At 49.0% G+C, this 15,778-nt stretch overlaps 2 protein-coding genes across 10 annotated transcripts in view; both read left to right on the top strand.

The window, feature by feature from the left end:
* Positions 1–15,778, top strand: part of CEP164 (centrosomal protein 164) — a 38,987-nt gene that overhangs the window by 464 nt on the left and 22,745 nt on the right. For 3 of the 9 annotated variants that reach the window (XM_082493733.1, XM_082493729.1, XM_082493730.1), the window contains exons 2-10: positions 874–967; positions 1,332–1,443; positions 1,817–2,030; positions 6,333–6,491; positions 7,404–7,532; positions 7,918–7,995; positions 10,682–10,792; positions 13,176–13,619; positions 15,120–15,203. In XM_082493733.1, coding sequence (XP_082349859.1) covers positions 886–967; positions 1,332–1,443; positions 1,817–2,030; positions 6,333–6,491; positions 7,404–7,532; positions 7,918–7,995; positions 10,682–10,792; positions 13,176–13,619; positions 15,120–15,203 — 1,413 coding nt within the window. In that variant the 5' untranslated portion in view covers positions 874–885. Of the gene's footprint in view, positions 1–873; positions 968–1,331; positions 1,444–1,816; positions 2,031–6,332; positions 6,492–7,403; positions 7,533–7,917; positions 7,996–10,681; positions 10,793–13,175; positions 13,620–15,119; positions 15,204–15,778 lie in introns of those variants that run through there. The other 6 variants (XM_082493731.1, XM_082493732.1, XM_082493735.1 and 3 more) reach the window with 6 other exon arrangements.
* On the top strand, positions 2,824–4,482 carry LOC309680246 (uncharacterized protein; the record flags this gene model as incomplete). Its single annotated transcript, XM_082493792.1, has 1 exon — positions 2,824–4,482. The coding sequence occupies one exon, from the start codon at positions 2,824–2,826 to the stop codon at positions 4,480–4,482; it is 1,659 nt and encodes a 552-aa protein (XP_082349918.1).

The following is a 15,778-nucleotide window of genomic DNA, read 5'->3' as shown; positions in this document are numbered from 1 at the left end:
CTGGGCTCGTGCAGGGGGCGGAAGGGACAGCCCCGTCCTCGCTCCTGCCGGGGGTTCGGGGCCTCCCCTCAGCTTGTGCTGGCACTGGTGTTTGGGCGGCTGCCCTGGGAGCCCGCTCAGCCCCCTGGCCTGGCTCCCCACGTGGCTCTGCGGGGCTAACGCTGGCCAAACGTGGCCATGCAGAGCCACTGGTGGGGACGTTTGGGCTGGGGAAATTAACTTACAGCCGCCTCAGCTGGTGATAAATGGGTGGTAAGGGCCCAGCTGTGGTGGGACTAAATTGCTGCCTACAGTCTTTGTGTTAAATAGCGAAGCAATGCTCCACAGGTGGGACACATTAAATTAGGATCCTTTTGTAGCTTCTGAAATGCCCCCTGGGAAGGTGAGAGAGAGGCCAAGGCGAGCCGGGTGCGGGGAGAAGCTGTGTTCTCCCTGGGCAGTGCTGATACAACCCCGGGGACTACTCTCAAAAAGCAGTGCTGTGCTCTGGGAAAACTGCTTTCTCTTTTCAGCTTATTTTTTTGCCTGTTTAAAAAGTCTCTGAAGCAAGTGCTTATCTCCTCTGTAGAAGCTTGAAAGCCTGGGGGTCTGATTATAACTTCTGTGCTGCCTCAGCTCTGCTGCCTGTCTCCACAACCTTGGAGAAGTGCATGTGGAAGGTCTTTGATTCAGTTGTGCAGTGTGCCATGGAAGAGCACTGTAAGCAGAGCAGAGAGCTCTGCTCTGTTGTGCGTTTTCCTTCCTTTGTGGTGACTTGGGCTGCGGGTGTTGTGACTGAGCATCTTCTTCCCCCTTGGCCTCCAGGTGAGGGTTGAAGTGTAAAGTGGAGTGCAGTTGATCACTGTGATTTTTGTGTTGCTTCTTTCATGCCAGGTGCAGGGAGCCATGGCAGGAGCTATGGTGCGCATTGGTGACCAGCTCATCCTAGAAGAAGACTACGATGAGACATACATTCCCAGTGAGCAAGGTAACTGATGCCTGTCCTCCTAGGAGCTGCAATAAGGGATTCAAGCATGCAAATTACTTCTAGATGTTTTAAGAAAACGGGAATCGTGGAGAGCATGGGGGGAGAGGGTAGAATAAATGGGATTTCTTAGAAGACAGCTGAAAAAATTAGATTTTTGGTTGCAAAGATAAATGCCATTTTGCAGTTGGTCTCCCTGCCTTACCAGCCTGGTAGCAAGTGCTTACTGCCACGCTGGAAGCTTTGAGCAGCTTCATGTGAGGATCAGGACTTCCCAGTGTGCCCATTGTTTTAGCTGAGGAGGTTGGCTTTATTGCGTAGTGCCTGGTGTAAACCATCTGCCCCGGTTTCTCTTCTGTTTTCCTAGAAATTCAGGATTTTGCACGGGAGATTGGGATTGACCCTGAGAAGGAGCCAGAGCTGATATGGCTGGCCAGGGAAGGCATCGTGGCCCCATTACCACCCGAGTGGAAGCCCTGGTGAGAGCTCTGTCAGCAGCTGTCCCGTTAGATTTTTCCCTGTCCTTGCTGGGTGCTGCCCACATCAGTGGCAGAGCACGGTACCGGCTGGTGAGGGGGGATTAGTGCCACAACAAATGTACTTTCTGTGGGTGGGGGAGCTCAGGTCTCTTTGGGGTTGTGGAAGAAGGGGAAGGCGTGTTTGGGAAGTTGGATGAGGACATAAGTGATCTTAAGGAGAGCTGCTTCCTCACACTGATGCATCTTTGGGCTCTTGGAGACATCATGCTCCACTGAGCTTAAGGTGGTCACACGATGCAGTAAGAATATTCTGGTATGTGCAGCTATATTTGTATGTGCTCTTTCGTCTTTTCATGCTGTTTTTGCCATACAGCCAAGATATCACTGGTGATATCTATTACTTCAACTTCGCTAACGGCCAGTCTATGTGGGAGCACCCCTGTGATGACCACTACAGAGAGCTTGTCATCCAGGAGCGAGAGAAACTGCTGGCACGTGGCAGCCTGAAGAAGAAAGAAAAGAAGAAGAAGAAAGAAAAGAAGGAGAAGAAAGACAAGAAGGAGAAGCAGTCACTGAAGCAACCCATCGTGAGTAGACTCTGCTTGCAGTGCTGCTGGGGAGGGCTGGGTGGAGGATGGGCGAGTGGCTGTGAATTAGGGGGTCTGTGCTGTTGCTGCTTTGGGATCGGAACAGCGATCCCCTGAGAAGGAATCCTGTCCAGCAGGGTTGCGAGTTTGATGAAAATCCAGCATAAGTGGGCTCACAAACCCACAGAAGTTGGGAAGCTTTCCTTTAGGAGGACACACCTGGAATCGGCGTGCTGCAGCCTTTTGCTGAGAAGGGTGTGGCACCAGCCTTAGTACCAGCCAAGGATGCTGGCGCTGTTCTTAGCAGCAGGTATTTGGAGTGCTGTAAAGATTTCCTTCCTTGGAGAGGACAACAAATGGTGTTTATGCAGTGTCCACGTGTGTGTTGCCATGATATTCTGGCATTGAACATAGGCTTAGATGTGTGAGGTTAGTCTGCTTTGCTGTTAGTATCTGCAAGCGTAACCAAATTCCCTTTATATCCCAAATGATAGCAAATAATTTTCACCTTCCGTTAGCCAGTAATAGGATAAACTTCTGTGGGGAAAGATGGTGCCTTGTGTTGTTGCTCAAGGCATAGACCTCTTCAACTTTCTGAGTTGAAAGCCTCTAGCCTTCACTTTAAGCATTTTGTTTTATATGTGTATATGTAATTTCAAGTTGTCAAAAATGTACACACCTATTTATATACAAAATTGTGTATTAAATAAGTATATATCACCAATTTAGGTATATGAGGGTGTATATACGTAGTTATGTGATTTATTTTAGTTATTTGCTAATGTTTATCAACATGGAATATGTAGATATTGAAGGCATTCTGCCTTCAACGTCCTTCTGTCAAATACCCTCTGCCATTCTGTCCCCCGGGCAGGAGAGTCCTGAGCCAGATCCAGATAGCCAGAGTAGAGATGAAGGCTGCCTTGACAAAGGCAAAGGGAGACCATCAGACATAAGTGACTCGAGGAGAATGTTTGCAGGCACATGGCCAAACGAACTGCCTTCCTTGCTTGGGGAAGATGGTGTTTCAAAGTTCAGCAGACTATGCCAGACCTTACCCGATATGGAGAACACTTTAGAAAAAGGCCTGTCTTTTAGCAGCTTTGATGTAGACATCCGCCAGGACCAAGACACACCTTTAGAAACACGAGAAAAGCTTTATCTTGACTCCTCTGACTCACAGTCCGATGATTTGGAGGTTGGGCCACCAGTGCAACCTTTGTGTGTGTCAAAGAAATCCTATTCACAAGACTTTGAGAAAGTTAAAACTCTACTAGATGGCTCTGAAGACAAAATCCCTCTCTTTGAAGACGAAGACCTGCAAGAAAAGTGGAAGGTGAAAGATGTGATGGGTGAGTGTGTCCATAAGCCTGATCATCATTTCTCAATCAGAAAATCTGCAGGACCGGATGGGGATGTGGAAAGAAGTCCAGGCATATTGCAAGCCGGAGAAAAAGAAAGCTTTTACCACAGGAACAATGAAGTGACTCTTTCTGACGTCAGTCCCGCAGATGACTGGAGTTTGCAGGAGACGGATGATCTTCCGTGTGCTCAGGAAGAGCTGAGATCCCACAGCAAGGTACCTGAGAGTAGCAGTAAGAGGAAAGTTCGAGATGAGGCCTTGGGTCCAGCCATCGATCTCCACAGGAGCAATGGGACTGTCAGCAGGCCTGAGAGAGAGGGTTTAAAGCAGATGGAGCTGCTGGACATAGGAGCAGATACAGAAGTAGACAGTAGCGATGGTATGCTAGAGAGCCACCCTGCAGCCCCTCAAGAGATCACAGATATACTATGCTGCTTTCAAGGTGCAGGTGCAACGAGAGGAATAGAGGTGGATCTTCATTCTTCAGTGGATCCTACGTCAAAACATGTGTTTTCATCTGCTAAAGATAGCAGGAGAAATGAGGAAGGAAGTGGTTTGATATCAGAGTGCGATAGCAGCGATTCAGCTGGTTCCCATAAAGATAATGCACCCCAGGTACTGGGAGTGAGCCATCGCTTCTCTCCACACCACGAGTCTGGGAGACAGAAGGACGTGTGCTCCATCGTGGAAGAGCCTTTACTGCTTCATCCTTTCCTGGAGTCCTCCTCGGCTCAGATGCTCAGTCCTGCCCAGAAGACAGAGAGGGAGTGTAGCTCTGAGGATATGAAATTGTGCCACAGGCCAGAACCTGAACCCGTGGATTTTTGTGGGAAATGCACTGCCCAGATGCTTAATGGTGCTGGAGTACAAACAGAAGCAAAGAGAGGAAACGGAAGGCCGGATGAAGCTCCTGGAATGTGGGGAGAGAAAGTCACAGCAGACTTGCGGGCTGAGTGCCAGGGGAGCAACGGTCTCTGTCAGCACGTGAAAGTGGAGATGACCCAAACCAGAGAAACTGCAGGGAGTTGCAGGAAAATAGATGTTGGTGAAGGAGCAGGCGGGAATGAGGTAGGACTAAGTCCTTTGTGATGGCTCTTCCATTGTAAACGTTTCTGGAGAGCTGAGCGTGTGAGATCTTACTTCTAAGCCAGCTCTCCTGCATCGATGGCCCGTACCTTGAGAAATGGATTCTGATCCCTCTTAAATGAAAGAAAAATGGGGGAAAAGTTTGAATTGGCTTTCTCAAACAAGAGAAAGAGTATTCCCAGTGGTTATAGGCCGTGGTTTTGCAGGCAGGTGCAGTACCGACTTGTCGGAGCACAGTTTAGTCCTTGGACTGCTGCTGCTGTGGCCTTAGGACACCAGGGTGGCTTACAGGTGTGTTGGGCCCATCTGTAAATGTAGCTTTCTCCTTTTGCTTCAGACTAGCTGGACCATTTGCCTCTGTTTTGCCCAAACTTTTTCCCTTCATTGCCTATAGCAGGATCCTGCCCTTCACTGGGAACAACGTTCCAGGCTGTTCTGTGTCTGTAAATAGTTGCCTCAATTCAATAAGGATGTACCAAATCTCTTTCTATTCTGAAGAAAAAAAAATAACTGAAAAGTCAACGTGTGTAATGTTAACGAATAGCTTTGCTGTACTATTGCTGGTACCCAGCTGTGGCTCCACCAAATTGCTAGCTCAGGTTTCTGAATACCAACGTGTGGAAGTGCTCAGTTAGCTGATAAGAAGTATGACTATAAATATCAGATAAACTGCAGATTATCCTGAAAGTTTTAATTAGCCTGATGGAAGTGAGTTTATCTTTGAAGGACAGCTAATATCCTCTGCTCTGTACAAGTAGTTAATGGCCGTCTGTAGAAAATAATCAGTTAAGCTCAGAATGTGTGATTTATTGTGTTGCTGTTGCTGTGGCAGTGACTTGGTGGAAGAAGGATCGGTGTATATTCATCTCCCTCTCCCCATCCCTCAGCGTGTGAGTGAATTAGCTCTGTCTTCAGTCTGTAATCTTATATCGACACAGAGTACAGAGCTGTGATTTCTGAATACACGCGTGCTCTGCTGAAGCAGTAGCCTTGCCAGTACCAGCGTGCTACGGAGAAAATGTTGGCATAGGTTGCTTCTGGCTTAACCTCTGCAGTGTATCACAGGGTGAGGCTACTTGGGTGGGGTATTCCGCAAAGTCAAACAGAATGGTCACATTTCTGGGTGAAGAAAACTTGCTGTCAAGTGTGTGTTGCTCAGAGGTGAGGATGTTGGATGACTCCCAGGGGGGCTCTTGCTGTGCTTTGAAAGGAGAGGTGTATTCAGGAGCTTCATATGATGTGCTGCAGCAGAGCTGCTTTCTGCTGCCTGTTACTTTTCCACTGGTGTAAAGTGAGGAAGCAGCCTGGATTTCGGTCTAAAAAGAAGTGGTGATCGCAGCTTGTGGGGAGTAGGAGGCTTCTTGCCATCAGAGTGGTTTCTACTTCGCTCGTTTGACGCTGCACAGAGTAGCAGGGCAAACAGGAGGCAAACAGAGGTGAAGCTGCCCAGTTTGCCCATGGTGCGTGATGTTGGGTAAGGGCCTCTCCTTGAGGGTGCTGTGTGTGGGCACGTGTAGGGGTGTGAGCTAGCATGGCTCTTGCTGTTCTCTCGCTTGGCTTTTGGAGTAATGCCCACTTATCTTCTGAATCGCCTCACTGCTGTAAAGTAATTCACTGTGTTCAGATGGGTCTTTAGAGGACAAAATGTGCGAGTAAATCAAACTGTTATTCCTTACATGTCTCGCGTGCTGTGATTGCTGGGTGTGGGGTCTCACGAACAGCTTTTCAGTGGTGGTGGGCTCAGTATCAGCAGCCAGTGCTCGTACAGGGGAGGGTTTTCTCCCTTGCTGAAATAAGGACTGTGAGCTGTGTGCCCGTGCTCTGCTGTCACTGAGTGCCTTCTGTGTGCTCAGTCCTCAGGCACCCCGCTAGCCCCGATCCAGGCGCCCCTGGGGAACCTCGCTCCGCTGCGTGGCCTTGCGGTGTCTCCGGCTGGCATCCTTCGTGGGCCTCTGAATTCAGATGTGGGAAGCCCGGTGGACTCCAGCCTTGTGGCCAAAGGAGGAACACAGGTAAGGCTCTGTCACTCTGGGAACATGCCCTGGAAAGCACGCTCTGCAAAAGGTTACAGGCATTGTGATACTTAAAAGCTTGAAGACAGAGTTTGTGATCTCTTGTCAATTTTGAAATACTTTTGTCTGTTAAAAAAAACAACCCAAACGCTTCCCTACTATCTCTCACTATATTTCTTTTGTTATTTCTAGGGAGCCCAGTGCTAAATTTATGGTGAGGTTTCTTCTGCTGTGTTTAGCGGATTTAAAGAAAGAATTGTTTCAATTACTGTTGGGGGTGGGAGAAGTCTGTTAAGTTCATCTTAGTAGAACTTTGAATTGTGTCCAAATGAAGTATGACATACAGTACAGAAAATCTAATCTAGTAAATAATATTTGTACTCAAGTATTTGCTGAGAATAAAAAAATTTAAAGAACAATTTTCTGGATGAATGTAAGACAATCATGTTGAATGATTATTTATAGAATGTCACCTTTGGGTCAACAAAACAAATGTGTTAAGTGGTAACAAATTGATCTTTAAAGGAAAAGCAAACAATATGCGTGCAAAACATCATACAAATCAACACCTTCACTTCTTGCCGAGTTAAGTCTTGTCACTGGTGACTTCAAACATTCTGTTTTATTACGGGTTTGACTGCATCAGTGTTTTGAGGCACAGGCAGGTTTGCAGATACGCTCCTGTAGGGCAGGAGCCCCTCTGGTGTAAGGGATAGCATGGCCTCAGAAAGACTATGTTGTCTCCCAGCTGGACGTGGCTCTGCAGAGCACGGGTAGCAGTGTAATCCTGAGCACCTTCTCGGGATTCAGCTGCTTCCCTGTTGCTGGCCGGTGTCTCAGTGGGTTTGTATCTCCCCTTTCTCTTTGGCTGTCCTTTCTCTCTGTCGCTTCCCTCCCTCTCTGACCTGGCAGCCTGCAGAGGCCGGTAAGCCCACCAGCCAGACCAAGACGTTGCTGGGCTTGGTCTGCGAAGAGAAGAGTTCCTTGAACACAGCGGCTTTAGATAAAGGGAGAAACGAAGAGGAAGAAAGTGAGAATGAGGTAGTGTGTGTGCCGTGGCTCTTAACGCTTGTCGGTTACCATAGTGCATGAAGCCTCAAGGAATGAAAAGCTCTGATGCTCCCCTGGTAATAGCTGATTGACCATGGCTGTTCCGTTTGACTCTGGGCCTTAATTTGTGCTCTGTTTCCTCTGTGTTGCTTGGCCACCAAAAAGCATCTAATCCTGTTTTCTCACGGTGCTCCCTATAAATCAACATCTGCCACAATGCATTTCCAAAATGAATTGGCTGTAGGCTTATTGCCGTGGTGTATTGCTGTGGTTCTGCTGCCTTGTTTCACTCATCAGGAGCCCCTGGTTCCTCCTGCGGGGATTGCAGAGGTCGGAACTCAATGTTGGCCATCTCCTTTTTTTTTAATGCCTTTAGAGTCTCCACGGGACAGCAAGACTGTTCAAAAACTTGCACATGGATGTCAGCGCCCTGGGAGGCAGCTTTGACTCTGAGGTAAGACAGCGGGTGGTGTGAGGCGGGCAGGAGAAACTGGGTGGGCAGGAGAGGAGCTGTGGCACTGCCCAGCCAGCAACTAGGCTGGGGAGTGAGAGCGCAGGAGAGGTGCCGGAGGAGTGAGTTTTGTGTTATTTATGAGCAGGAACAACCCGGAGCAGGCTGATGGAGAGGAAGGCGCAGCAGCAGGGCTGAGGGTGGTGTATGAGAAGCCAGATGCAGACCGCGGGGGACAGCGGTGTGGGTATCGAGGGCAGGTTTGTGCTCGGAGGAGCACGCTTGCGGTTTGGTAGAAGGGTTTTGAGGAGACGGCATCTTTGCACAGGGTGGAGTTCTGTTTCTTTCTGAATGAAGAAAGAGAAACTTAGAGCTATGTAGGTGTGATGAGCAAGCTGGAAATCAGCTCTTCCAAGGAACAGCAGAAAGGAAAGGGTCTTGGATTGGAGAGGTGCCGTGTGCTTGCTGTGGGAGGAGGGCTTGTTGAGGAAGAGGCACGATTTGCTTCCTCGTTGCTTTTTTCAGTGCATGTGGAAAGAAGGCTCATTCTCAGCTGAAGCTGCAATGGTGGCACTGGGGACAGGAGAGGGGAAAGTACTCTGGAAATGCCATTCTTGCATTGTCACTGCGTTCCACAAGAATATTAAACTTCCATGTAGCCACTCTTCTGTGGCAGCCTAAAACCTGTCTTCTTTCCTCTTGCACTGCTGATAAATTCCCCAGCTCAGCCACAGAGCATCAGCAATGACTTCAGTACGCGCGTGGCCTCTTGCAGCCACTTCGCTTTCCCTGCGGGTGCGCACTCTCTGCCAGCGCTCTCAGTGCTGATCAGGCTTAAGATGACACGGGCACAATGGGAAGTGCGTTGCAAGCAGCTCTGGTGATCCGGCCCGACTCTTTGCACTGACATTAATCCTTTCTTACCGCTTTGAAAATCCTATTCCAGTATCTGAAAGGCAAATTAATTTCTTTTCAAGTGTTTTACAGTATTTCCCTTATCCTTTTCACAGCATACAAAAATTTAAGCTGTAAAGTACTTTGCTGGAGAACCCATTCACAGTGCTGGGCAGAAACTGCAAAGATTTATGTGAAAGAAAGGCCCGACTCTCGTCTCCAAACAACAAGCAAGCCTGTCAGGGCCCAATTTGTCACTGAAATGTTAATGTGTCCAGGAACAAAGAGCTGTCTTGGCATTTCAGTGCCGCAGCAGGGCTTCAGGAATCTATTATGAAATGGCAATTGCCTCCCAACAGCCAGGCTCTGTTAACCCGGATGGGTGATATCCTGATAACATATTAGTGCCCCACTGGAAAATATAATTCACTTGTAGTGCCATGAGATGGCAGTAGAAAGGCATTCCCGTGAATGAGCCTCAGCCTGCAGCCGGAGCCATTCTCCAGCTTCCTGACAAAACAGAGGAGGAGAGGATTCATACAGCAAGCCCCAAAGGGGGAAAGCTAAGCAGTAATGGGGTGAAACCATGAAAAAAATAAAAAGCTTGCTGTAGCCTGTGGATCGGGGTTGGATACCTATATTCAAAGGAAATAAGGGTGTGGTTTCAGTGAGTTGCTGAGACACAAGGCTGCTGGATGAGAGTGGAGGCTGCTTCGAAGATGGCACGAGCATCTGGGAGACAGGGAGGAGAGATGGAAAGAAAGGCAGCCCCCTTCGGTGGGCTTTTCTGGAGCAAGGAGTAACTTAACTGGAGAAAAGGCACTGATAGATGAAACCCAAGTCAGATGCTGGAGATCTTGCCGGAGGTGTGAGGTTTATGTGTAGTAGTTAGAAGGTACTCTTGGAAAGAGGTCCTCTTCTAGGCAGCTTGGTTTGCTTGGCTGCTCGTGGAGTTAGCGTCGCCCAAACCCAGCTTGCTTGCGTCCTGAATTCCGGTGATGGAATAGCTGCTGCAGACATGTGAGGCTGCTCTAAAATACAAAAGGGCTTTGGGATACTGCTGGAAGGGGCAAGAGGAGGAAGAAGTCTGGAAGCATCTCTGGGTTCCTGGGCAGAGGGTCCCATGGCAGCAGAAGTGGTCCCCTGACGTAGTGCTTGCAGCTTGGGAGGTTGAGTACTCTGCCTTCTGTACGGGTCAATCTCTGGGTAAACACTGGGAGTCAAGGGGGTCCTTAATGTGGTGGGAAATTACCACGCAAGGCTTCTTTACCAGATGGAGATGTGTGAAAGGGAGCTGTCTCTGTAAATAAACATTGCACGATACAGTTTGCGTGTTAATGCAGAGATGTATGTGCAGGAAGCAGTGCTGCTGGCTCCCAGGAAACTGAGACATCCATAAAAGACCAGCGCAGGGATGATTAGTGAAAGGGGAGGAACGGCTGCTGTGCTCGTAGCTCTGCTCCCCCCCGCACTGGGGGAGCGGGGCTGAGAACTGCCGCAGTGAGCCACGGCTCGTGGGGCGTCCTGAGCTGGGAAGAGCCTGGTAGAACAGTGAGTTCACCGAGCTGGCCAGGAGGAAAAGCAGCAGCAATAAAGCATGCAGGGAATAAACAGTATGACATTTGGGAATCTGGGCCTGTGAGGCTCTGAGCATGGGTTGGAAGGTTCTTCAGCTGGAGAGCTTTCAGCAGTGGGAAATACGCAGGGCGGTGACCTGTCCCGGGTGGGTGACCTTACTGGGTGGGAACGGTGGTGTGAGGACCGTTGCTAGTGGATGTATTACCCCATCCACTAGGCGAACAGCAAAGCGGAGGAGGAAAACTGTGGCAGGCTGTTGGCTGATGTCGCTGAAGCGGATCTCCAGCACCAAAGGAGCCCTGTGGAGGAAGCTGGCAGCCTCAGAGAGGTGATGAGTGGCTCTTGACATCATGGGCCTGCTCGCATGATGTCACTGCGGCTTTGCGTGCAGTAGGCAGCTTCTAATGTTGTGGTGTGCTTGCTTAGCTTGTTTCTTTTGCTGGTTAAAGTATTACATGCACGGAGAGAGGTGTGAAGTTAAAAAAAACAAGGGCAAGTGTGACCCAGATGAGGTCTGGCAAACCTAACCCTCTCTCTGTACTTCTGCACCTGAGAGCAGCCTAAAATCAGGGAGCAAGGGGGGAGCACATCACCTTGCAAAGGCATTCTGACTGCAGCATGACATTTTTTTTTCTTTTTCCTTTTAAAGGTAGAAAGAAGGTGTTTTTTTTGTTTTTTTTTTTTTTTGCTATTATGTCTCATGTTCAACCTGTTGAAGTCCAAAGAGGTGGTATAGTCATCCTGTTTCCTGAGATGAACAGGATTCAGTTTTGGTGGCTGCTGTTCATACTGAGGGTTCATCTCTGGTCCAGATGCCTTTCCAAAGGCTGGTCCTATTGGTATTGATGGGCTTCTCCCCAGACTTATGCCCGTCACTGGGAGTAATGATTTGATAGGCAGAAATTTCACATCAGTTAGTGTTACCCAGCTGCAGGTAGAATGTGTTACAGCTTGTGAAAAGATCAGGTAAAGCCAATTATAACCTGACTGACTTGTCCTAGCTCTGAAATCCATAGAAAATCCATAGTATGTTATTGCATGAGGAAAACCTCCCTCCTCCTCCACCCGTGTGTCTGATTGGCATAGTTCCCTCTTCTGGAGAGTTGCATTTGTGGTCATTAAGGTGTAATGTTAACAAAAGTTTTGTCTGTATCTGTCCTTAAAATAGGATTCTACCAGCTAAAGAAATTATTCTGGGATATTCTAGTAGCTGAGGTAAACTTGCCTGGAGAGAAATCTTTCTGTGTGCACAGTATTATTGGATGCATTAGTATATGCTGTTGTGGTGCGTGTGCCCCTCAAAGGGAAATACCTGTGTATCGCTTTGAAGCGTAAGAATCCTGACCGGTCTCATTTGGCATATTTCTTCTTGGGCACTGTCAGACATCCTGGAGAGAGATGCTTAGGAAAACTCTAAAACAAGCCTGTCCAAAAGGGAGCACAAAATCTCCTGGTGCCCTAATTCCCAGGTAAAGGAAGCATAATGGGGACTCCTCCACTGGAGTAACACTAAAGACATGCAACTTGCACACGTTTTTCTGAGTTCTGGAATAAAGATGTTATCGAGGCCTTTTGCGGCTGGCTAGGGATTCAGTGGGGTGTCTGTGAACCCCTGCTAAGCAGGCACCAAACTAGGAAGGGGCCGTAAGCCTTCATTTATTACTCAGCAAACTGCAGGTGAGGCTCTAAACTGCACTTTTTTGGAAAGTACCCAGTGATTTGATTTCTCTGTCCTCCTCTCTAGTTTGATGGATGGCTCTCTCAGCCCTGAGAAGGTCTCTCAGACAAATGATGTGCTAGAAGATGTTCTTTCAGTTTGCTGCAGCTCCGGGTTTAGAGCTGACAGCGTTCCAGTTGCACTTTGATAAAAATACATCGTTAAAATATGCGGTCTGTGTATGGTACACGCTGTACACGGGATGCAGCTAATGTTTGACAAGATGCCACAGCATTAATAAAACAGTGAGAAAGTAGGGCGTGCTGGCAGTTTTGTTTGCATACTGATGAGGGAACCTTTTCCTGCTTCCTCCTGGCTATTGCACTTTTGATTGTGAGCTTTGTGGGCCTCCCCTCGGCGGGGAGAGGCAGTCGAACCTTTGGGTGACTACGCTTTAGATCGGGATTGCCTTTTCCCAAGGCCGGTGGGTTCTGCCAGTTCTGTCTGGGATGTTAGCTAGTCGGGGTCTGGTTCTGAGCTCAGAGCGGTGCTGAAATTGGTGCCTGCCCTCAGGTTTCTCCCCTTGGAAGGTGGGATGATTGTATCCTGCCTACCCTTCTCTGCTTAAAACTTAAGGCAGAAGTTACACGTCCAGTAATAGTCTCTTGCAAACTTCTGCCTCTCACTGAGCAGATGTGATGTGGAAGCATAAATGGGTCTACTGCAGAGCACGGAGGCTGCTCCGGGGCACTGATGGGCGCTGCAGCAGCCACTGCTAACTCCTGTCTTCTGAGACCCCACGAATAAAAAGCAACAGAGTTTTTATAAAAAAAAAAAAAAGTCTGAGGTCAGGAAATTAGTGTTTATCTTAATGAAGTTCCTTGTCTTTGAAAGGGACTGTATGAAAAGAAATCAAACGGGTCTTGAAGTCACCCAAAGCTTTGCGAGTTTGCTTCTGGCTGTAGGAGAACCCATGCTATGTCTGTCCCCTGCATCCTCCTAGGGAGGGGGTGAGGAATGTTGTAGCTGTAATTGTGTTTGACTTGCTGCCTAGAAGGAGTCTTTAAAATCAAGACATGCTGAAGAAGAGCCAGATTCTTCCTTGGATTCTGATGCTGCGTGCCCTCCGACTCCAGTCCAAGTCCTTCCTGGAGATGCTGACAGTAGCCTGTCTGGCCAGAACAAGGAGGAGTCCGGTGGGAAACTTGCTGGGAGTGAACTACTGGGCAAGAAAGATGCTGAGGTGGAAGGTGACATCTCTGCAGCTGATGAGCTGCCACAGTCTCTGGGGGAAAGGAGCGCAGCAGGGACAGATGTGCCCAGCGGTCCTGGGCAACCTAGAGTTGCGTCTCCAGCTGCCGAAGCCGCTGAGGCAGATCGGCTGGCCAGCCTGGCTGCCACCGTCGACACCGTGTCTGTTGGTGAAAAGCTAGTGAATGAAATGAGGGAAGAAGCAGCAGCTGAGCTGAAAACAGACAGCAGGCTGGATGCTGGCACGGTAAGCGACCGGCCTGCATGGGGTGGCTATGGTGTGGAAGTGGCGGTGGCTGTTCCCGTCGCTTTGTAAGGCCCCGATTCAGGAATGCTCGTTTTCCGTTCAGTCAGTGTAAGTGCTTTCCTAGTCAGCAGGGTGTTCCTGTGGGGGCACGAGGGTTCTGAATTCCCAGATCGGAATCTTTAGTACTGAGCTAGGAAATCGTTCTCGTATGCATACACGAAGTGCTGTCCAAAGCAACTGACAGGCAAAAAACCCTGAACTGCGATGTGTGTTTCAAGTCTTGGAGGAGAAATGTCTCAGCTTTCAGCGCTGCCATCTGTACTGAGCGAGCAGGTTTCATAATGAAGTTCACACCAAGCCCAGCTGTCCGCGCTGCTTTGTTTCTCTCCTTCTGGTGTTTCTCTCAGCTTATGCAGAGATGGGGCAAAAGTGTGAAGTGAGCTGCCAGCTGCGATATTGGCGGCTCCGTGGAAGGATGCGGAAGGGAGGTGCGAGGTCAGAGTGGGGAAGGACGGTCCCTCCGTGCTGGCTCCAGAGCTGGAGCTTGAGTCCATTGAGCGTAGTAGCTCCCAGTCTGCCCACCGCTTTGCTGGCGCTCTCTGGGAGGAGAGCTGGCAAACAGCTGAACCGGGCTATTTGATTGTGCAGTCTCTGGCAGGAGAAGAACCGTTCAGTGTCACAAGATGCAGATGGGTTCATGGCCTGGCCCCGGCAACTGGGGTGCCAGACAGACACACTCTATCCACTCACGTTCAGTGTCTTCCAGAAATGTTAGAATAGGAGATCTGAGAAGCCATCTCTTTCCAATCTAGCTTCCTTCCTGCTGATTTTGATGATTTTTCTAGTTCCATTGATGTGTAATGTCTTTAAGAAATGATAAGCTATAAAATTGAGGCTGGAAAGGGTGCTCTGTCCTGAAGAGCTTAAAGTTGAAAGCTCTGCTTTTACAAACTCATACCTTGCTTTATGCATCTGGGTACTTCTGCTGAAGCCAGCAGGGCTACATGGCCATTCACGTTGCTCAGCTACGTATTGTTTCTCGGTGGCTGGGACCGTAGGAGTCCTCGCTGCAGTTAGGTAAGCACAACAAGGTGTACTTTTAAAGTCGTTTTAAGATCATGGTACTGTTCTCTGTGGCTTTACCCGTTTGCATGGTGGGCTGGGGAGTTCTCAGAGCTGCAGAGATCCTTGCAGAAGGAACAGAGGACAGTAAGCAAGTGCCCTTTATCAGGGATATTTGAAGAGCACTTCTCTACCCTCCCAGGTCCCTTCTACCCCTGCCCTCCTTCCCCAGTCCTTATCTCCTGAAGTGGTGTTTCCTGCTTGTCTTGTGGGTCACACCCTTGGTGTCTTTCCTCTGATATTCAATCACCTCCTCTTCCCTACCTTATAAAGAGGCCAGGTTTGTCTTCCCAGTATCATTTGTAGTCTTGTTGGAAATGCCTAGGTGAAGGTGCAGGGATAAGACATGTACAGGCTGTAACGCGTATCTTCTCTCAGCTTTCAAAGGCATCTGAGACCAGCGACTGTGGGGAGGACTTGCAAGTCTCTAACCACTCCAACCGTGAGCTGATGCGGCCTCTGGTGAGTCACTAAAAGCTCCTTGTCCCTTGGGTGTGGGCTTCACGTTCCTCTGGGAATGTGCAGCCAGTTAATGCTATGCCCACCTCTTGCGGTCCAACTGCCTGACTCCCGAACTGCTAAGGAATGACCTTACAGCCATGGCACTGGCCAGCAATGTCATCCTGTGCTTAGCAGGTTCTGTCTGTGGGTGAGGTAATATGACTGGAAAAGTAGGTCGCTTAGAGCTGGGACTGTACTCGGATAATTGCAAAAAGGGAAATAATAAGCAATGTTAAAACTGTGCTTGAAGGGACTCGGCAGCTTTTTCTGAGGGGAGTCTATATGGCTGGGAGACCTGGCTCCCGGAGGGAGAACATGCGGGAGGGAAGCCCTGAGATGGGGGTAGATGCCCATCAGCATCTCTTCATCTCCACAGGAAACTGCCATTGCCATCTGCCAGTGGGAGCAGGGGCAGCATGGCCAGCAAATGGCTGAGAATATCATTATTTATCGGTGTTAGTACAAGCCTGTGTGTTGGCAAGTGTCTGCCGCCTCAAACAATACCTTTTGTTAGTGCGTGCTTGTGGGCATATGTG

Source organism: Vanellus vanellus (assembly GCF_965231255.1).
Source record: "Vanellus vanellus genome assembly, chromosome: 21".
Classification (NCBI taxonomy): domain Eukaryota; kingdom Metazoa; phylum Chordata; class Aves; order Charadriiformes; family Charadriidae; genus Vanellus; species Vanellus vanellus.
This window is presented reverse-complemented; position numbering and strand designations above follow the sequence as displayed.